Consider the following 23,947-nt stretch of genomic DNA (forward strand, 5'->3'; position numbering starts at 1 on the left):
TGGTGGACAGTAAAACTCACATACCTCTCCCAGTTATATTGTATTTCTTTCTTAGTTTTTTCATGTCAATTTTTGCACTCATCTATTCCTGTACCTCCCTCATCACTCTGTCAGTAGAGTCCTGCCCGTAATGGAGCAGTACCTGTAGCGTGTATTATGCTATATGACCCAAAGTGTTGGGTCACCTATTACTGAACATTAATATGGGATGTTTTCAACCTTTGCCTTTATGCCACCTTCAATTTTTTTGGGGGCACATTCAATGAGGTGTCTAAATGTCTGTGGAGGAATGCCAGCCCATTCTTTCCCAAGGACAAAAAACAAAAAGGAGTAATTTTGGATGCTGGGGTTCAGAGCAAAGTCATAATTATAACTCATGCAGGGATTCATATCAGGACTTTGTACAGGCTGGTCCATTTCTGGACTATTATTGTCTACAAACCATTGCTTCACAGATGTTGTTTTATGACAGGGTGCATTGTTGTGCGGATACAATCAATCATCATCTCTGAATTGTCTTTCTGCTGTGCCTAGTACTTACCAGATTAAATCCATACACAGGTCCTTGGGGCCCATCAGTACCAACTGACCATCATACCATCCTCCACCAATGGTGTCATTAGATGTGGCATGGCAATGTGTGGAGTCAGTCGGCCCTTGTAAGTTTTTGTGATCTGGAGTGTAGTTCTTCAGCTGGCATCATGGTGTGTGCACACCCTATTCTACCCACTAAGGAAAACTCTCTGGCTGTACTAAGAATCAAACCCAGGTCCTCCGCATTGCAGTCACCCGTGGAGGCTGACATCCATATTATATGATGCTATAAAATGTGTTTATATCCTTACGCATTTAGCATTATCTTAAGAACAATAATGAGACATCACAATCATGAGAAACACTGCCATACCATAGCACTACCTTCTCCATACTTAACTGTTGGCACTAGACATTATGGAACTTTCAACAGGCATTTGCCAAATCCAAATTCTTTCATCAGACTTCCACAGGGTATTATGTATTTCATCACTCTAAATCACTTGTTTCCAATCATTCACTGTTGAATAGTGTCTGTTTCACATCACCTCAAGCACTTGACCATTGTACCCCATTCTTTTTAACTCCCTACAAGCAGTCAGTTTTCTAACTGGACTGCTGGTAGCACTTTGTAACTCATTCATGGTCCTTATGCAGATTTCATGAACTTTTTTAGAACCACCCTCTAAAATGCTCACCAGTCCCCATCCACCAGTACAAAAGGCCTGCCCAGTCTTGATTTTCTGTGATTGTTTCTTCACATTTCCTTCAAATCATTAACAGTTGGCTTGGACAACTTTAAAAGGGTTGAAACGTCCCTGATGGATTTGTTGCTTAGGTGATATCCAATGACTAATCCACATTCAGAGTCCCTGAGTTATCCTTACTGACCCAGTATGCTTCTCCATGGTCAGTATTCCCTGTCCCTTTTTATGCCTCTCATACACTTATTCATCAATTCTGCTTTACATAGGGGTGTCATCTGGGTACTTTTAAATCAGACAGTGTACTAAGTGTGAAATACAGTTGAACTGCCTCAGGGCATATGGTACCTTGGAACCAGCAAGTTCTGGTGCCAATGTTGGGCTTGAGCTGGCTGGTGGTAGGCACTGCCAGAGAGAAGTCCACAGCAGCTGTGATGGCACAAATAGTGGCTGGTACACCCCAGGCATACCCAGAGTACAGCAGGAACTTGCACCGCTCCCTGTGTGTGCTGCCTTCCTGGGGGCGGCTCCTCCGGCTGCAAACACACATGTGAATACACATACAGCTGATTTAGAACAATGAATCAGTACTCATAAGATCGTTATAGCATCAATGGTTCCTAGTAGGTTACAAAAACAGGTTAGGTGAGCACGTAGGACAAAAAATTTGTCATCCCCAGAGACAGCTCACTCATCCTGTGTGATATTGCCTCCAGCATAAATAGGGGCCTCAATTTGGCCACTGAAGCCACTCATTCTATTAGGACATGCAGAGTTATCAGACTGCAGGAATGTTGATTGCCACATGTCACCTGCTATTCGAGTTAGCCACAAACTTCTTCTACAAGACTAAGATCAGGTGATTCAATGAGCCAAGATGCTATAAGGTGCCTGACAGTTTGTTGAACTAGGGACACGTGTGCAGTGGCGTGCCTCTTGGCTGGCTATTCTTCAGTTCTTTTGGTAATTTTTCTTGGGCTACCCCCCTTCCTCCAACCCCCTCCCCACCACCATCCAATTCCATTCCATGTATAAGAGATGATGAAAAATTTTATGTTCAAAAGTTGTACAGTCTAGAATCAGTATGTCAATCAGGTAAAATGGTCATCAGCATTGAGGCAATCATCACACTCACTCACCAGGTTGAGGACACCTATTTTTTGTTAAAAAAGTGATGTCATATCGCTTGAAGAAGTCCGTAACTGCCAGCTGCACATCCTCGTCAGACAGGTATGGTTGACACTTGAAGCCCTTATTTTAGGAAACAAAGGTGAGATAATCTCAGTGGGAGATGTCAGGACTTTAGGATGGGTGTCTCCCATTTGTTGTTGTCTATAATGGATGAGGCTGGATTCCCAAATCGATTGGTATCTTGTGTCAAATTGCAACCAATAAGGGACTTAGCGCACCATTCCACCCACACACATTCTTCATTCTCCCACTGATGTCTGCAGGTGTTTGCAAAACAATCCTCAAAAATAGTACATTCAATTAACGATTTAACCATTGCAAATTTTAGGGAAAGGTTAGAACAGTTAGACTGGGGTGAGGTGTACAGAGAACCTGACACTAATTTAAAATTTAACCTATTTCATGATACTTTTCTGAGTATATTTGAAAACAGTTTCCCTAAGAAAACAGTGCAATATAATTGGAAAAAAGCATCAAAAAAAAGCATGGCTTACTAAAGGAATAAAAATACCTTGTAAACAGCATAGAGAAATGTATCTCACACGTAGAAGGAGTAATGATCCATAAACAGTGAAACTTTACAAAAACTACTGCACTGTATTGAGAAAAGTTATTAAAAATTTCAGAAGTATGTGCATTATGTCTGAGATTAGCATGTCTGATAACAAAATTTAAAAAATTTTGAATATTGTTAAAAGTGAAACAGGGCAACTGAGAGCACAGGAAGACTGCATTTCTATCAAATTCAATGAAAAATTTGTTAACAAAAAGTCAGAAGTAGAAAATATTTTTGTGCTGGCATATGCCTCCACCAGCACACCAGTCAGCACTAAGAAATACTGTATAGCAGGCACTGAACTAAGTGTGCCTAGAACAAGAGAAGGCCAAGACACACCCAGGCTATGCGCCGATAACACCATCTGGGCAACTTGGATATAGGCCACCGCCACTGCCAACGTACCGAGCTGCCTCAGTCTCTCAGTAAGTCGCACTGTACAGTTGATAGTCATTGCCTCACATCTTAGCTAGCTGTGAGGGAATGTTAGAAGTTGGATATAGTTGTGATATGGATATGGACAAGATTCATGATTTAGTGCATGTTATTGACTGTTGTTAACCACAGAACTTCAGACTGGACATGATTAAAGTTAATTACTCAATTGGCTCCTGTAATAAAGTGTATTTTAACCGCATGAGCATTTTGTGTTGTAGTGAGAGGAAACTGGCCACCCACCTATCATATCACCCTCTCCTCATTCAGCCAGGAATCACAAAACCTTACAAGAGGACACACCCACAGTAAGTGGCATTGAGTCTGATCAACAAGTTTTGCTTGATTTCCATGTGTTCTAGATTGCTTCAGGGGAGCTGTTGTTGCAGTGATTCTAGTTGCTCATTTGTTCTTGCTGTTGCTTGTCTTACAGGAAGGGAGCTGCAGAACTAATCTATTTCTCTTTTCAGAAGCTTTACACATTGCTTTGCTATTTGTCTTTTCATATTTTGCTGTAATCTGTTAGCATTAGAATGGCTATGCTGCCCTATCCACCCCCCTGCCGCTCCACCTCAGCTGCAGACTGCTCCTGTTCTGGAACTAAATCAGATTTTTCAGTTCCAGAGCCATCAAATCGCCACATTGCTGTCTACTGTCCAGCAATTTCTTGCCGCACAAGGTGTGTCGGCTGCAAAACTGACCAACCAACCTATCCAATAAGTCCCACCAAACAACTTTTCACTGTTTTGGCAATTTGATGAAAAACAAAAGGAATGGCATGAATATCTCACCCAATTCCAGGCCTACTGTGAAGGCCATCGAATTCAAGGTACTGTGAAACCTCATTATTTCCTGTTGGCTGTGGGAACTCCTGTGTATTGCTTAATTCAAAAACTCTTACCTACGTCGTCTCCCAATACACACTCCTATGATGAAGTAGTAGGTGCATTAAGTCAGTATTACAAACAGCAGATTAATGTCACGGCAGCCAGATTTCACTTCTTTCACCTTAAGAATAAGCCGAAACAGACATATCATCAGTGGTATACCCCATTAGAGGGTTTCACTTTTGTTGTTGTGGTCTTCATTCCAGAGATTGGTTTGATGCAGCTCTCCATGCTACTCTATCCTGTGTAGGCTTCTTCACCTCCAAGTACCTACTGCAACCTACATCCTTCTGAACCTGCTTAGTTTATTGATTTCTTGGTCTACCTCTACTATTTTTACCCTCCAAGATACGTTCCAATACTAAACGTGATCCCTTGATGCCTCAGAACATGTCCTACCAACTGGCCCCTTCTTTTAGCCAGGTTGTGTCACAATTTCCTCTTCTCCCCAATTCTATTCAGTACCTCCTCATTACTTACGTGATCCACCCATCTAATATTCAGCATTCGTCTGTAGCACCACATTTCAAAAGCTTCTATTCTCTTCTTGTCTAAACTATTTATCATCCATGTTTCACTTCCATACATAGCTACCATAGCTACACTCTATACAAATATTTTCAGAAAAGACTTCCTGACACTTAAATCTTTACTCGATGTTAGCAAATTTCTCTTCTTCAGAAGCGTTTTCTTTGCCATTGCCAGTCTACATTTTATATCCTCTCTACTTCGACCATCATCAGTTACTTTGCTCCCAAAATAGGAAAACTCATCTACTACTTTAAGTGTCTCATTTCCTAATCCAATCCCCTCAATATCACCTGACTTCATTCGACTACATTCCTTTATCCTCGTTTTACTTTTCTTGATGTTCATATTATATCGTCCTTTCAAGACACTGTCCATTCTGTTCAACTGCTCTTCCAAGTTCTTTGCTGTCACTGACGGAATTGCAATGTCATCGGCAAACCTCAAAGTTTTTATTTCTTTTCCATAGATTTTATTTCCTACTCCAAATTTTTCTTTTGTTTCCTTTACTGCTTGCTCAATATACAGATTGAATAGCATCGGGGAGAGGCTACAATCCTGTCCCACTCCCTTCCCAACCACTGCTTCCCTTTCATGCCCCTCGATTCTTATAACTGCCATATGGTTTCTGTACAAATCGTAAATAGCCTTTTGCTCCCTGTATTTGCCTTTCCTTAATCTATCTTCTAAGATAAGTCATAGGGTCAGTATTGCCTTAAGTGTTGCAACATTTCTACAGAATCCAAACTTATCTTCCCTGATATCGGGTTCACCAGTTTTTTCCATTCATCTGTATAGAATTCATGTTAGCATTTTGCAGCCATGACTTATTAAACTGATAGTTCGGTAATTTTCGCTGCTGTCAACACCTGCTTTCTTTGGAATTGAAATTATTATATTCTTCTTGAAGTCTAAGGGTATTTCGCCTGTCTCATACCTCTTGCTCACCAGATGGTAGAGTTTTGTCAGGACTGGCTCTCCCAAGGCTGTCAGTAGTTCTAATGGAATGTTGTCTACTCCTGGGGCCTTGTTTCGACTTAGGTCTTTCAGCGCTCTGTCCAACTCTTCACACAATATCATATCTCCTATTTTATCATCATCTACGTCCTCTTCTATTTCCATAATATTGTCCACAAGTACATCGCCCTTGTATAGACACTCTGTATACTCCTTCCATCTTTCTACTTTCCCTTCTCTGCTTAGAACTGGTTTTCCATCCGAGCTCTTGATATTCATACAAGTGGTTCTCTTTTCTCCAAAGGTCTTATTAATTTTCCTGTAGGCAATATCTATCTTACCCCTAGTGATATATGCCTCTACACCCTTACATTTGTCCTCTAACCACCCCTGCTTAGCCATTGTTCACTTCTTGTCAATCTCATTTTTGAGACGTTTGTATTGCTTTTTGCCTGCTTCATTTACTGCACTTTTATATTTTCTCCTTTCATCAATTAAATTCAATATCTCTTCTGTTACCCAAGGATTTATACTAGCCTCGTCTTTTTACCTACTTGATTCTTCGCTGGCTCTACTACTTCATCTCTCAAAGCTACTCATTCTTTTTCTTCTTCTATTGTATTTCTTTCCATTGCTCTTGTCAATCATTCTCTAATGCTCTCTCTGATACTCTCTATAACCTCTGGTTCTGTCAGTTTATCGAGGTCCCATCTCCTTAAATTCCCACATTTTTGCAGTTTCTTCAATTTTGATCTACAGTTCATAACCAATAGATTGTGATCAGAGTCCACATCTTCCCCTGGAAATGTCTTACAATTTAAAACCTGTTTCCTAAATCTCTGTCTTACCATTATATAATCCTTCTGAAACCTTTCAGTGACTCCACCCCTTCCATGTATACAACCTTCTTTCATGGTTCGTGAACCAAGTGTTAGCTATGATTAAGTTATGCTCTACGCAAAATTCTACCAGATGGCTTCCTCTTTCATTCCTTATCCCCATTCCATATTCACCTACTATTTTTCCTTCCCTTCCTTTTCCTACAATCGAATTCCAGTCCCCCATGCCTATTAAATTTTCGTCTTCAGTCACTATCTGAATAACTTCTTTTATCTCATCATACATTTCATCAATATCTTCATCTGCCGAGCTAGTTGGCATATAAACTTATACTACTGTGGTAGGCGTGGACTTCATGTCTATCTTGGCTACAATAATGCGTTCACTATGCTGTTCGTAGTTGGTTACCCGCACTCCTGTTTTTTTGTTATTAAACCTACTCCTGCATTAGCTGATTTCAGTTCTTTCACCTTAAGAAATAGCCGGAACAGACGTATCGTCAGTGGTATACCGACTTAGAGGGTTTCACTGGAAGTGTAAATTCAAGTGTAGTTGTGGAAACTTTTATAGTGACATGATGATCCTTGATGCAATCACATTCAATATCCCTGATAGCAGAATTAGAGAGATCTCAAGTACTCAGATCCTTCGCTCTATCAAGTGTAAATAATAGAAGTGTAAATAATAGAACAATTCGATTCCAGCACCATAACCGCCAATAAATTTGATCAGGTCCGGATTTGTCGGGTTGAGTCTTCTCTTGCCCGTGACCGCCCCACTCAGCTGCCACCACAAGCATGCACACAGAGTTAGTTAGTTAGTTACGTGTTCCATTGATCAATAGCACGGAAAACCGTTATGATGTGGAACATGTCAAATGCACAAGGAATGAGCACAGGAAACAAGTTCATTTTTATTCTTTTTTTTTTTTTTTTGTTTACATTATAGTTGTCAAGGAGGAATGATTTCAATTTGTTTTTGAAACTATTACTGCTGTCTGTCAGACAATTTATTTCATCTGGTAATTTATCAAAAAGTTTTATAGCAGCATATTTTACCCCTTTTTGTGCCAAAAATAGGTTAAGTAAGGGATAGTGTATGTCTTTCTTTTTTCTGGTATTGTAATCATGAATGTCGCTGTTGATTTTAAACTGGTCCATGTTGTTGATAAAAAATTTCATTACTGAGTAAATGTACTGTGAAGCAGTTGTAAGAATTCCTAACATTTTAAACAGATGCCTACAAGATGTATGACTATGAACACCACACATTATTCTAACTACTTTCTTTTGAGCAGTGAATAGCTTTTGCTTAAGTGTTGAGTTGCCATAGAATATTATTCCGTATGACATCAGAGAGTGGAAGTATGCAAAGTATGTTACCTTACTAATTTTTACATCCTTAAAATTGGCAATTATTCTGATTGCAAAAGTTGCTGAACCTAGTCGCTTTAGGAGATTGTAAATATGAATTTTCCAAATCAGATTCTCATCTATATGTACACCCAAAAACTTAGTAGGCTCTACCCTGGCTACTGACTTCATTTGATGTGTATTATTTATTGAAGAAATTATATTTTTTGCAGCAGAAAATTGGATGTACTGTGTTTTTTCAAAGTTCAGAGCAAGCCCATTAGCAGAAAACCAATTAATAACTTTTCCAAAGACCTTATTTTGTATCATTTTCTATCGGACTTTCTTTTACTGGATTAATAATTATGCTTGTATCATCAACAAACAGACAGCCTAGTAAATAAGTAGCCAAGCCTTGTAAATCTAGTTAAGCCTTGCCCTCGCTGTTTTGCTTGCCATAAGCGGCAATATTAGCCGTCGTGCAACGCGACATGTTATATGAAAAGAAGGGCTATGTCCAGGCAGTTTGCTTGCAACGGCAAAACAACGTCAATTCTGCCCGCTCACGCAACAACGGGTCTCATGCACATTCTGTGGATGCAGTGTTTTCAAAACTTACTACAGATTTTAGCAGTAATTCATTTAAGGTTGTGCCCCCATCTGGCTCCAGCGCAGTGCGACGCCATTCCAACAAACTATTTGTAACACTACAAATTGCTTGCTGTCGTGTTGACTTCAAAATTGCAGTCAATTCGCAGACGCTAATTGACACTTATCCCTTGCCTTGCCCTGAAGAACTTATGGACAGGCTTTGCGCAGGCCGTCACCTTCCTAAGATAGATTTGCGTGATGCTTATTTGCAAATACCACTAGCTGAAGAATCACAGAAAGTGTTTTTTGTTAATACACACTAGGGCCTGTGCAAGTATTTGCGTTTGCCCTTCGGCAATGCCTCCACACCCGCCATTTTTCAACGTTACTTGGAACAGCTGACTGCCCAAGTGCCCTTCTGTTTGAGCTACCTTGACGATATTGTTGTCTCAGGTCGTACGCCAGAGGAACACACTGCCAATTTGCGTCCTCTTTTTCGAGTGTTGTTCGATGCAGGACTCATGTGTCGTCTCGAAAAGAGTGACTTTTTTCAGACAGAATTGCAGTACTTAGGTCATGTGATAAACAGTCAGGGTGTGCACCCTCTCCTATCTCATTTGCTTGCGTGACCAGTCTGTTCCTCTCAATGTATCTGAACTGCAGTCCGAGCTATGCAAGTTAACATACTACATTCCTTTGATTCCCAATACTTCATAGATCGCGGCTCCATTGCATCGCTTGCATCGGAAAAATGGACCTAAGAGTGTCACTACGCATTTCAGAAACTCAAAAATGCTTGTTCGGTGACAGATGTTAAGTACATTTTGATCCTGCCATGCGCTGTGTTTTCGCACGGAATTGGTGCACAACACTGACCTATTGCTTTTTCTCAAAGTTGTTTACTCAAACTCACTGCAATTATTCACAAATTGAAAAAGCTCTCGCTACTGTGTATGATGTGACATTATTGCATCACTATCTGTTTGGTCGCAAGTTCTGTTTAGTGACAGACCAGACGCGTCTTTGCAGTCATTGTTTCATCCGTCAAAGCCGTTTCCTACACGTAGTGCTCAAAAATTGAAACGTTGGTCTTTGCTTCCATCCCAGTATCAGTGCGAACTTGTGTACAGGCCTACGGCAAAGCATGGCAATGCAGACGCCCTCCCTCGCCTTCCGATCGGCCCCGACTCTGATTTTGATCCCTCTCACACATCTTGGTGCCAGATCGATGAGCAGGACTCTGAATTGCTGCAACCTTTTCCACTGAACTACAGAGAGCCGCCGGGATTAGCCGAGCGGTCGTGTCACATCTGGTGCAGTGGATGTAGTTTCGCCGGCACGGTAGCTCAGCGTGTTCGGTCAGAGGGTTTAATTACCCTCTCTAATAAAATAACTGAGTAAACGGATCAACGAACAACTTGAACGAGTGTCATCGGACGTCCGCCACGAACAAATTCAACGAACAATATAGAACAAAATGAGATTTAAAAAAAAAGAAAAAGTGGTTAAGGCGCTGCAGTCATGGACCGTGCGGCTGGTCCCGGCGGAGGTGCGAGTCGTCCCTCGGGCATGTGTGTGTGTGTGTGTGCGTGTGTGTGTTTGTCCTTGGGATAATTTAGTTTAAGTAGTGTGTAAACTTAGGGACTGATGACCTTAGCAGTTACGTCCCATAAGATTTCACACACATTTGAACTTTTTTTTAATTACAGAGAAATTGCACAGGTCACGGAAGCAGACCCTGATCTGAAGATTTTTTTGTATTACATTCGCAAGACTTGGCCTCGCTCATTGAACAGTATTCAGAACTCAGTAGTGCGCTGATACTTTGCTCGTCAGCATAACCTCCGGTACAATAAGGTGTGACCTTAGTACAATCTGACAGTGGACAGTCACGTATTCCTACAGTGTTGCAAAAGGATGTATTACAACTGCTTCACCAAGGACATAGGGGAATTATTCGCACTGAACAGTTAGTGCGACGGCTTTGTACTTGGCAGGACATGCACGCCCACATTGAACAGATGACGTCACAGTGTCACGCATGCGTGGACAATCAGCCCTAGCACAGACATTTGCAGCTTGGCCTAAGACTCAATCTCCATGGCAACGAGTGCACATAGACTTCGCAGGACCATTCTGGGACACTCGTTGGCTCATTGTGGTAGACTCTTTTGGCAAGTTCCCATTTGCAGTGCCTATGAACTCTACCACGTCACGTGGCATCATTCAAGTGTTGTCCTCAATTTTTTAGATTGAAGGATTGCCTGAAGTCATTGCTACGGACAACAGACATCAGTTCACATCCCCTGACTTTGAAGAATTTTGTGAACAAAATGGCATTCGTCATCTAACAAGTGCTCCAATTCACCCGCAGTCCAACGGCGAAGCAGAACACTTTGTTTGCACCTTGAAACAACAAATGGCCAAGCTTCGCACCTCCTGCACATGAGAACAGGGGCTGTAGCACACCAGGACGAGCCAAAAGACATAGCCGCTCGCCTCCACTGTCGCCATTCTCCAACGCTATGGAGCTGGACCCGCCATCGCCGTCGCCGTCGCAGTTATCGCCCCAGGAGACACCCTCAGGACTGGACACGCATCCTGAGCAGTGTTTTTGGGAGGACTTCCCTCTGCTCTGGCAAGCCAGATCGCTGGATACGTCTGGGAGCATGCCATCCTCCACAGCTATGGCTCCCGGCTCATCAGCTTCCTGTGTCCCCCCCCCCCCCCACCCACCCACCCATTGTCGTTCGCATCTCCAGTACACGACAACGGTACAGCATTTTGGGAGGGAGGAATACGCCTTCGCCAGCACACCGGTCACCACTAGGAAACATTGTATAGCAGGCGCTGAAATAAGCATGCCTATGACAAGAGGAAACAAAGACATGCCCTCAGCTATGCGCCAATAATGCTCCTTGGACAGCGTGCATACAGGCCGCCGCCGCCGGCCGAACTGTCTCAATCTCCCAATACCTCACACTGTGCTCTAGTCTCCCACATTGATAGTCATCGTCTCACACCTTAGCTGTGAGGGAATGTTAGTCATTGTATCCAGGGTGGTCCAGTGATCGTGACCGGGCCAAATATCTCACGAAATAAGCGTCAAACGAAAAAAATACAAAGGACGAAACTTGTCTAGCTTGAAGGGGGAAACCAGATGGCGCTATGGTTGGCCCGATAGATGGCGCTGCCATAGGTCAAACGGATATCAACTGCGTTTTTTTAAAAATAGGAACCCCCATTTTTATTACATATTCGTGTAGTACGTAAAGAAATATTAATGTTTTATTTGGACCACTTTTTTCGCTTTGTGATAGATGGCTTTGACTGTATGAATCATGAGATTTTTCTTTATAACCTTAAATATTGTGGTATGAGTGGGACAGTGCACAAATGGTTTGATTCATATTTAATTGGAACAATGTAGAAGGCTCAAATTAGCAGTACAGATAGTCTGCAAAAATCAACAGAGTCCTCTAACTAGCGAGGTATCAAGAATAGTGTCCAAGAGGGTTCAGTCTTGGGTACCTTATTGTTCTTAATATATATTAATGACTTGCCACTCTATATTCACTAAGACGCAAAGCTAGCTCTTTTGGCTGATGATAGAAGTATAGTAATCACACCCAATAAACAAGAGTCAGCTCAGGAAATAGTAAGTAATGTCTTTTGGAAAATTATTGAGTGGTTCTCTGCAAACGGACTCTCACTAAATTTGAAGCAAGCACAGTACTTATGATTCTGTACAGTAAGTGGCTTAACATCATTGATAAATATAGACTTTGAACAGAATCTGTTGCTAAGGCAGAATATTCAAAATTTCCGGGTGTGTGCATTGATGAGAAATTGAATTGGAATAACCATATTACTGATCTGGTGAAACAGTTAGGTCCACCTACTTATCTATTAGGGTTATTGCGAATTCTGGTGACAAATATATAAGTAAATTAGCTTAGTATGCCTATTTTCATTCACTGCTTTCATATGGCATCATATTTTGGGGTAATTCGTCATCAAGAGAAAAAGTATTCATTGCATAAAATGTGTAATCAGAACAATAGCTGGAGCCCACCCAAGATCATTTATGTACTTAAGGAACTTAGGATATTCATAGTACCTGCGCAGTACATACATTCACTTATGAAAATTTTTATTAATAATCCATCCCAGTACTACAAAAGTAATAGCGAAGTGCATAGCTACAACACTAGAAGAAAGTGTGATCTTCACTATTCTGGGTTAAATCTGACTTTGGTAGAGAAAGGGGTGAATTATGTTGCTACAAAAATCTTTGGTCATTTGCCAAACAGCATTAAAAATCTGACAGATAGCCAACCAACATTTAAAAAGAAATTAAAAGAATTTCTGAGTGACAACTCTTTCTACTCAGTAGATGATTCTTTTAGATATGTACCAGTAACTGTAAAAAAGTTTATATTGTGTAAAGAAAACTTTTGTTAAACTGACATGTCCACATCATGACGAAATGTCGTATTTATGATCTATGGAACAAGTATTAATATAATATAACGTCCTTTGGCAGACAAGAAAAGAGTAATAGCACGTCAGTCCTGTGTGGACGCATTTGGTAATAACTTCGTCATAGTTCACGTTTCCGCATTTACCAAATGCGCGTTTTCACGAATGCCACACTAATCCCTTGCCTCTATGTCGGTGCTTATATAGCTGCATCAGTGTTGCGATATGTTTTCTATACCCCGCAGCAACGCCCTCAAACGGAAACTGCTTGATCGCCCCTTATACACAAACAGATCACAACTCTAGAAAATTGTAGTGATGTTCACCTAAAGAGGAAGAAAGTTTGATGCAGGGATTAGCAGTTAACTCGTCACATATACAAATGTAAAGTTTTGTGCATGAGTAGACGGAAGGATCCAAAACGGTACAACAAGCCTATTAAATATCTAGGAGAAGAGCTACAGAACAATTTATACTGGATCGAGCACATAAAATTAATCGCAGGAAGGACAGACGATAGACTGAGATTCGTTGGAAGAATCCTGAGGGAGTGCATTCCGCCCATTAAGGAGGTTGCATACAAAACACCCGTTCGAACGAAACTTGCATAGTATTCCTCAGTATGTGTGCATAACAGTTGTCTGTGACCAGAATGAGATTTTCACTCTGCAGCAGAGTGTGTGGTGATATGAAAGTTCCTGGCAGATTAAAACTGTGTGCCGGACCGAGACTCAAACTCGGGACCTTTGCCTTTCGCGGGGAAGTATTCTACCAACTGAGTTACCCAAGCCCAACTCACAACCCGTCCTCACAGCTTCAATTCTGCCAGTACCTCGTCTCCTACCTTCCAAACTTCACTGAAGCTCTTCTGCGAACCTAGCAGAACTAGCACTCCTGGAAGAAAGGATATTGCGGAGACATGGCTTAGCCACAGCCTGGGGGATGTTTCTAGAATGAGATTTTCACTTTGCAGCGGAGTGTGAGCTGGTATGAAACTTCATGGCACATTAAAACTGAGCCGGCCGCGGTGGCCGAGCGGTTCTAGGCGCTTCAGTCCGAAACCGAGCGACTTCTACGGTCGCAGGTTCGATCCTGCCTCGGGCATTGATTGTGTGATGTCCTTAGGTTAGCTAGGTTTAAGTAGTTCCAAGTCTAGGGGACTGATGACCTCAGATGTTAAGTCCCATAGTGCTCAGAGCCATTTGAACCATTTGATTAAAACTGCGTGCCATACCGAGACTCGAACTCGGGACCTGTGCCTTTCACGGGCAAGTGCACTTTCGAAAGGCAAAGGTCCCGAGTTCGAGTCTCGGTCCGGCACACAGTTTTAATCTGCCAGGAAGTTTTAGCATTTGGTTCACTCCGAGAGGCCTGGACATTTCCCTTGTTGAGAGCCCTTCCCGGCACAAAATAACAATTCGGACGCGACCGAACCGCGGTATTGACCGTCTAGGCATGGTTGAACTACAGACAACACTAGCCGGGGGTTTGAGCCGTGTATGACTGGAACTGATCGGCTGTCAGACCCCCTCTGTCTAATAGTCGCTGCTTATGTATGGTTGTTTACATCTTTGGGCGGGGTTAGTGACATCTCCGAACAGTCAAAGGAATTGTGTCTGTGATACAATATCCACAGTCAACGTCTATCTTGAGGAGTTCTGGGAACCGTGGCGATGCAAAAAATTTTTTGATGTGTGTATATCGTTGTACGACATATAGTTCAGGAGATATGACCCGATAAACACTGATACGCGTGAAAAACTGCCGCACTATGTATGAAGTTTTGATTTATTGGTTCTTTACTACTAACTCTATTCACAACATATCTCGCAGACAGTCAGCAGCGGTTGGTATCCGCAGTTCCTGTTCTGTGTCATCATCTCCACACATCAGTGATATATGGGTCGAAGACGATCCACACTGCGTCAAAACCTTTTCACCACCTACGTATAAAATGTGTTTTTATGCGATAAAGACTGTTATATATACTATTTTATTACTAGTTCCCTAGGATCACTGCTGTTCCCAGTATGTTTACTAATATTATACTATTATAAGGAGCGTTCGAATGAAAAGGTACGAAATGTTTTAACTACCAAACCAGTTGAAATTTGCATATGCTACTTTGGGATAACATAGAGGGGCGATTATGTAGTGTCTGGCGTGGCTGTGTGCATGCGTCATATCCCCATAAAAAATTCAGAGCTGTGCCCTCAGCGGGCTAGGTGATGCTCACCATTTTTTTTCGACGTTCGGGGTGCTACACTCACCGAATTCCTCGAACACGATAAACCATTAAAAGTGGTGTATACTGTGAGACAATTCGTACCCTACCCTAGTCCATCAGGGCTGAAGGGAGTGATTTTGCTTCACGATATTCCCAAGGTCACACACAGTGTATTGGCCGACTTCAAATGGGAGCAACTTGAGCATCCGCCCTACAGCCCGGAAGGCCGTCCGGTGTGGCCGAGCGGTTTTAGGCGCTTCAGTCTGGAACCGCGCGAGCGCTACGGTCGCAGGTTCGAATCCTGCCTCGGACATGGATGTGGGTGATGTCCTTAAGTTAGTTAGGTTTAAGTAGTTCTTCCGCTAAAACCTACCCAAAAGAGAACAGCTTCAACTCGGACGACAAACTGAAGGACACAGTGGAGAACTGGCTCCTGCAACAGCCACTGGAATTGTCCGAACAGGGAATCCTTCGGCTCGTGAAACAATAGGATAATTGCGCTTAGACCTCTGGTGTTTACTTTTGAATAAAGACTTCAGTTATACCCTGAGTTTTGTTTCGTACTTTTTCTTTTGAACATCCTTCACTTATAAAACTAGTTCGACGTGGCCATGTTCTGCTTCCACGCATCTGCCGTGCCTGTGTTCCATACTTTCCCATACTTTGTGGAAAACTCTGGGTGTGTTCCACATTTGGTCAAATCTATTTTCGATACGCTCACTCAGAACATCGACGTTGGATGTGGGAGTTGAACACAGCAAGTATTTTAAATGTCCCAAAGGAAAAAATCCATTGGATTCAAATATGGCGATCGAACAGGTCATGCAATGGATCCCATCGACCAGTCCACCTGTTCGGTAGTTGTTTATGGAGATACTGGCGAACCACCCGTGTAAAATGAGGTATAGCGCCATCGGGCTTAAACCATATCCATTGGATAGCGTCTAGAGGCACTACGTCAAATACATGAAACAACTTATGACTGAGAAACTGTGGACAATTTTGACTAGTAAGACGTTTAGGTAAAGCCCGTTGAAACGATCATGAATGATTCCACCCGACACATTGAGGCTGAACCTTTATTACATCTGTCTAGACGCAGTTCAAGAGGATTTTCGTAAGCCCAGATGTGACTGTTATTGTAATTGAAGAATCCATCAAGTGAAAAACCACCCTCACCAGTGAATAAGCTACATATTAAGAAATGGACAAACAACAGCACACTGGCTTATCTCGCGTTGACGTAAGATTATTCTTGGCTGAAAGTCTGCCTCATTTAATTCTTGCACTTGTTGAAGAGAATATTCCAGATTGTCATGTCATTAACGCCACCCCTTCTCGAAGTTCTCCTTGTAGTAGTTAATGGAGTTTCATCCCCAGTACGAAGAACCCCGGTCTCTAAGTTGAGGCATTCGTAAACCGCGTGGTCTTCCACAATTAGCAATCTTCTTCTCAAAAGGGTCTGTCTCTCGCAGCCGTTTTTGCACAGGGTAGCTGCCTCCCAGGATAGCGTTCAACATAAAGTTGACGTTCCACGTCCGCATTCCGAATCGCTAAGCCGCACATGTAGTGTACATCCGTCATTTCAGAAAGTGAATACATCATTGTGATGTGTTGAGATGGAAGTTACTCTAAAACAGAACAAATGACATTCAGACAAAACAAAACAAATGCCATGACCAATCATAAGTAACAAAGTGAGTAAAAATGCACATTTGAGGTAAATAACACACCCGGGTATTCCTTGCATACTTCCCTAGCGAACGATTTTCGAACCATGCTCATGCGAACTTTTTGCAATGTTTTGTTGTCAAGAATATTCGAACACTCTGAAGATGCGATCATTACACACGCCTAGAAACCTTCATTTAACATGAGAATCGCTTCAGGCTATCAAATTATACATACAATAGCACCTGCGTCAGTACTCTGTAATGCGGGTTCATCTAATGACCCCTTGTCTCCAGTAAATAAGCATAACAAAAAGATCAAGGCTACGAACGATGTTTTCTCGCTCTCATTCCTTCTGCTCGTGAAACATGCTTGCGGCAGCCTTCGTGAAGTAATTTGACTTGCGTAGTACAATGACGTATTGTATGTAACAGTCCACGCCAGGTGACTGGAATTCTTTCACTGGTGAGCTACTCTTGTACTTTCAATAGAATTCTCCCGCGGATATGTGACCCCGTTCTCATTTTGTTATACACACCAGCGTTTCGACCACTGCTGCATGTGGTCTTCATCAGTATGACGACGTGGTCACATACCCGGAAAAGTTTTACTGAAAATGAAAACAACCGCGGAATGTTACGCCCACATATTCCTTGCTTGTGGTCTCCGTGTAGAGGAGGGTTGTGGAACATCTTGCACTATCTGATCAAAAGTATACGGACACGTGTCAGTGGACATTGATGTGATGCCTGTTCATCCCTCGCCTTTATGACGGCTTGAACTCTGCTGGGAACACTTTCAATGGCGCGTCTTAACATGTGTGGAGGAATAGCTGCCCATGCTTACTCAAGAGCCAAAACCAGAGAAGATGGTGACGAATGTAAATAATTATCCTGCTGCAGCGTCCATTGCTTCCTTGCTTATCATCTGTCTCCAATGTTAGAACATCGATATCTTTAAGCTTTTGCTTTTCCTTCAGTCATGTACATATATCATTAGGATGAAATTTTGAACTCTCTTCCTAAATCTCTGTACCTTAACCTAAACAGCGCGAGCCTTAAGTTCTCTGACGACGGCAAAAAGAAAAAAAAATGAAACTCAAAGACATGAGATTTTACTGTTTACTCTAAAGAGATCCACTGGGAGCCATACATTGCTTATTACGAGTTCTCAGTATTCACATTGCATCAGAGAAGTCATATCTTCGAGTTCCCCTGAGTTTGTCAGTCACAGCCTTCTGAATCTCCTCACCCTAGTTGATCTGTGATTCTCAGGAGAAGAAATATTACAGAGGTGACAAATCTGATGAATGAGATGGATGGTGAAACGCTGAGATTTGCTTTATGTCGAGGAACTGTAGATTCATAGCTGGTAAGTGAGGTGAGGCGTTATCATGCCACAGGTAAACATCACGAGAGGTACAGAGTCCAGAGGAAACTTGGAGAGTTCAAGAGAGCACGCGTTTTCATACATACTGATTGAATTCGTTGTTACTGTTCTATCCTATAGCACAGATTCACTGTAAATGACGCTACTGTTGTAAAAACTAGATCAGCATCCTCCTCACTTTTGATTTTTGAAAGTGCTATTGCTCTAGGTCTTGGCATCTTCACTCACATTGTTTGGAATTCTGATGTTTTGTTTCAGCATCTTGGCAAAAGTCTCACCAGTAGTACTATCGTGATTTGATGCAATGGCTGTATGTCACATTACGAAAGCTACCAATTTTGGTCAAACAGTATATCATCCTCAGACATTAAAAATCATTAATCACAGGACATGTCCACTCATTATCATTTGCATGTCCACCCCTCGTAGCTGAGTGGTCAGCGCGACAGAATGTCAAACCTAAGGGACCAAGTTCGATTCCCGGCTGGGTCCGAGATTTTCTTCGGTCAGGGACTGGGTGTTGTGTTGTCGTAATCACCATCATTTCATCCCCATCGACGCGCAAGTCGCCGAAGTGGCGTCAAGTCGAAAGACTTGCACCCAGCGAACGGTTTACCCGACGGGAGGCTCTAGTCACACGACATATATCATTTGTATCTAGATACACATTAATAGCATCAAAATTATAGAATGAAGGAAATTTCTTGATGTATATATTCAGCATTATGTTAACAGGGCGACGCGCAAGGCCAGAATATACATAAAACATGAGGTACACAGTTTTTTTCCGGCGAAGTACTTTTTATGTCACGCATCGCTCTGATTAACTATTTCCCGGCGGACAAAAGTCTTTGAATTGTCAATGGTACTGAGTGTGAGTTTGAACTTTCAAAGTGTTCTCATCACTACAATGAAGAACTGAAGATTTCGTCTATAGAGTGATACAAGCAATATATCAAATAGTACACGATCTACAGTATTTAATTTGTACATTAATTTCAATGGTCGTTGTATCTTCTGCAAGTGATGCTTGAATTAGCCAGTATTTAAATTTGTAACTCAGTGGCTCTTCCTGTAAGAAATATTGTTTAAATTATACCAAAAAATATCAGATGATGTAGGTCTAAGAGAGTATGGCGGGCAAAATGAGAATAGCACGTTACGTAAGACCGCTGTTGTATCACCTTACGTGCAGATAAATTTTTGGTTGAATATTAATGAAAATGACGTAAACTGTGATTTTTATATATATATATATATATATATATATAGTGTATTAATAAAACCGTTTTATTACAACGTTTAGAAGTCTACGGGGGAGGCAGGAGTTGCCCAGCTTGTCAGAACTGTTGAATTCCAAATACCTAGTGGCTAACCCGGGACATGGTCCAAGTTTCAAGTTGCCTATGTAATGACTTCCAGGGACTTTTCAATATTTCATACAGTTATTGTGCGAATTTAAAATGCTGTCATAAACTGATCATTAAGAGCTACGATGTTATGTTAAAGTTTAAGAGAATAAGTATTACATTTAGAAGCCGTGTGTTTCTTGAGGAAGCGTGACACACACCGCGCAAATTACCCAGACTTTACTCATCGAGTAGTTGATAATGAGGATTTAGCGACTTACAACAAACTTTACACATTAGTTTCGACCTTTGTGACATTTTACTCGCTGACATCCGCCTGCATCCCCCCTCCCCAAAAAAAAACCGATGACGGGGGGAAAGTTTACGGCGTATCAAATTTTCTATGATCATGCATTAAGACTGGCAGCACGACGTTTTGATTTATGATTCTTTAACACTACTTCTAATCGCAACACATTTTGCAGACGGTATTCGGTGAAGGTACCTACAAAATTATATCACTGTACGATATCGGGAAATATGAAGTTTTGTACATAGAATCGTAACACATAAATTGGAGTAGGCGCCGCGCATACTAATAAGTGCCCACGATAACGAAACTGGCCACCATGTAGTGAACGTCCACCCATTACATACAAGCAATCGTTGTCAAAAAGTAAGAATAACGCTGTTACTTTGCTTTTATAATTCCTATTCAGGACAACAATTGCCCTTTTAGAACAATTGAGTTTTGGTATGTCGGTCGCCGAAGTATGTTCGTCCGATTGGTAACAGGGAAACTTTGTCTTCTGGGCAGTTAGACTAGATCTTGCTGTGGTTATTAGTTTAGCTCCAATTAATGTGGTTTTCAGATTTTGGTTCTCCAAGTTACGGGGAGATGAGGTGAAACCGTTAATCACTTATCAAAGCAGTACTTAATTTGAAGATTTTGAATGTGCCTTATTTTGGATAAAGAAATACTCTACTGGGGAAAACATTGTGATCATCAGTTGAAAAAATGGTTCAAATGGCTCTAAGCGCTATGGGACATCTGAGGTCATCAGTCCCCTAAACTTAGAACTATTTAAACCTAACTAATCTAAGGACATCACACACATCCATGCCCGAGGCAGGATTCGAGCCTGCGTCCGTAGCAGCAGCGCGGTACCGGACTGAAGCGCCTAGAACCGCTCGACCACACCGGCCGGCGATCATCAGTTATTCGCGAAATGAACTACCGCTCGAATGAATTTGGAAGTATGCTTAATTGTACGGGAAAGTTGTCTTATCGGCATATGTGCCGATCGTTAATCAGAACGCGTAGCCATCCATAGGCAGCATCGCGTCCCGTGAGAACGGTGGCAGTTCTAGTATAAATATAAAAATTAGAACAAATCTGATACGGTTCTGAGCAAATTATTTTTCTACTTGCCCCAAAAAGTAGATTTAAAACTTTATCATCAAAGAAAATAAAATGACATAGGATGCTTCCCTCTGAAACGCGTACAATGTGACCATAGTAGTTATTTAATTGAGTGGAGAATCTATCTCGGATCTGTGGCAGTGGCATTTTTTCGCGCAGTTGCGCGATGTGTTTCTTTGCTGGATGTTACGTAATTTCTTAGCAGTTATTGATTATAGTTGTCCTTGAATAGTTATGGCAAGATCGTAAATAATAAAGAATTTCGTTCATTCATTATTCACTACATGTATTTTATGTATGTGGTGTAGATCCACGCCTACAGATGTATCAGTCGGAGCCTTATATGACAACTAATTTAATTAGGGTGATATGGAAAACGTAATTACGCAGTAAGATGTCTGTTGAAAATCACTCCATAAAAAAGTAATTTTTATGCAAGAAAATGTCATCTTGCAAATTACTAAATAACATTATCTAGCAGACACCCATGGATGTAAAAAAAGAAGAGAGTTGTCATTACGTCATCAACTGCAACCAAAAGTTTTGATCAATTCCCCATTGATACAAAATGCCTGTCAGACAGCAAAGTAAAATTTGAAACTAAACAGAAAACGTTTCTGTTTGACAACACCTCCTGTTGTGATGTGTAAATGGTCACGAGTCGGAATCGCTAACATCTGTCTGTCTTTAATTAAAAAACAAAAAGGCTAATAAATGATAAGCATGGGGCGTATTTACAAAAAGAAATGATGTTAATATAAAATGACTCGTTCCACATCATTACGATTTATCGCGGAAATGATACCCTGATAAGCCAAAACATTATGACCACTGTTCACCGCGACGCTGGATTCCTATTTTGTGGGCACGTGACACTGTAACGAAAGCATATAAGCAGAGCACACAAGGACGGGGTATCATCCAGCGAAGAAATGGGCTGCAAATATCTATTTAAGTGATTTTGACGAAGGGCAAATTATTACTGCGCAGAGCCTGTGAACGGGTATCTCGAAAACGGTGTAGCTGGTCGAGTGTTCACGTGTTACTGTCGTGAGCATCTACGGCAAGAGGTAGAACGACAGTAAAACTACCGCTAAGCACTAAATGGTTCGACGTCCACGACTCTTCAGAGAACCTGGCTTCGGAGGCTTGTCTGCTCTGTAAAGTAGGATAGATGCTCATCTGTGGCATCTCCGCCGAAAGACCGCAATGCTGGTGCCGCGCACATCGTTCACCGTACATTGTTAAAATGGAGCTACGCAGCAGACCATCACTACGTGTTCACAGGTTGGCCCAATGACATCATCAGTTACGTTTGCAGTGGGCATGGGACCATTGCGACCCTACGGTCGATAAATGGAAACGTGTCACTGTGTAATCAGTGGTGTATTTCGTTCCGAAAACGGACAAACAAGCTATTAAGCAGGTGGTCACAATGTTTCGGCACATCAGTGTACTTGGAACATGAAACTAACTGACTAATTACTGTTATATCACAGAGCTTGGTATAGGCTTATATACTGTGAAAACTTCAAAATGAAATTCAAAAGTAAAATCAACCAGATGATCAAAGGAGACATGCATTCCAATTGTGATTTTTTGGTTATTCCTGAAAAACTGAGAGTTAATGGCGAGAAATACTCCGGGAAAAGAAGCAAACAGACGACTGTTGGAAAGGTAAGCCTACATGTTACATAGGTTAGGCTATCGTTACTAAAAAAATGACTTTAATACAAGTTAACGGAAAACATTCATTTTACAGCGTCTTAAGTATTTGAAGCCAGTCCATTAATCACATTTACAGCATTGTATAAAAAATTATATCGTTTATTCAACCCGTAAATTGCTATTATTGACCACACACTAAATGACACATCATACGTCAGATTTCATAGTAAGGAGATCAAAAAAGACACATCATACGTCAGATTTGAAAGTAAGAAGATGTGAAAACTACGGTGAGACTAATGTACTAAACACAAGAGATCTATTCTGCATGGAGGTACACCTCTATGTAGTTCTGTTTCTTTGACTTTTCATAATCATTCACTTTGTTGATATGCACAAAATACTATTATATGCCTCGCTTCTTTCCTCATTGTGCACTTTTATGGCATAGCGAAGAACACGTAGGTAAGTTTTTTTGCAAACGTGAGCAATAAAAATGTTGCACATATGAGTTGAAAGCCGAAAATGTGGCGAACAAGAAACATTGCCAGTAAGCAAACAAGCACTGGTTTCGGAGTTCCGGATTCATTTGCTATCGACATAAATAAAGTACAAGTGGAATTAAATGCATTATTAAAGCACCCTTTTCACATCACACCCTTCTCTTCTCGCTTATTCGAAGTATATCAACAAAACACAAGTTTCATTAACGAAGCCAAAAGCGTCGTATAAGCATTCATGAACAGAAAAACGTTCCAAATTGCTTTCCTGACACTATATTATTCATGTAAGCACTGTAACTTTTAGTATTTAAAACACCTGTTGCGTGCACACTAATGAAATAGTCTGCCAATGTTTTGGGCTATTTATGATGGCGGCAGGCCCTGCCCACTCTTGGTTCAAACCAACGTACAGCTTAAGTCTATAGCGCCACCTCCCTTCTTTTCTTATCTCCATGCAGAAACCGGATTTTTACCTCCATGGCTACCTCCCACTGGCGTAATATCGATGGATTGTTGCTACATTTTTTGATTGACAAAGAAAGGGTGAAAAGGGAAAAAAATTCTTTCTTCATAGTTGACATATAGACCTAATATTAATTAATCAATATTGAAAGGTAAATTCTAACATAATACCGAGTAGGAGACATTTGTAGATCCTGA

The 23,947-nt window shown here is 41.4% G+C and overlaps 1 protein-coding gene across 1 annotated transcript in view; it reads right to left on the reverse strand.

The window, feature by feature from the left end:
- Positions 1-23,947, reverse strand: part of LOC124545657 — a 162,007-nt gene that overhangs the window by 18,339 nt on the left and 119,721 nt on the right. The window contains exon 8 of the mRNA XM_047124605.1: positions 1,587-1,774. Within this exon, the coding sequence (XP_046980561.1) occupies positions 1,587-1,774 (188 nt within the window). The remainder of the gene's footprint in view (positions 1-1,586; positions 1,775-23,947) is intronic.

This window comes from Schistocerca americana, chromosome 8 (assembly GCF_021461395.2).
Source record: "Schistocerca americana isolate TAMUIC-IGC-003095 chromosome 8, iqSchAmer2.1, whole genome shotgun sequence".
Lineage (NCBI taxonomy): Eukaryota > Metazoa > Arthropoda > Insecta > Orthoptera > Acrididae > Schistocerca > Schistocerca americana.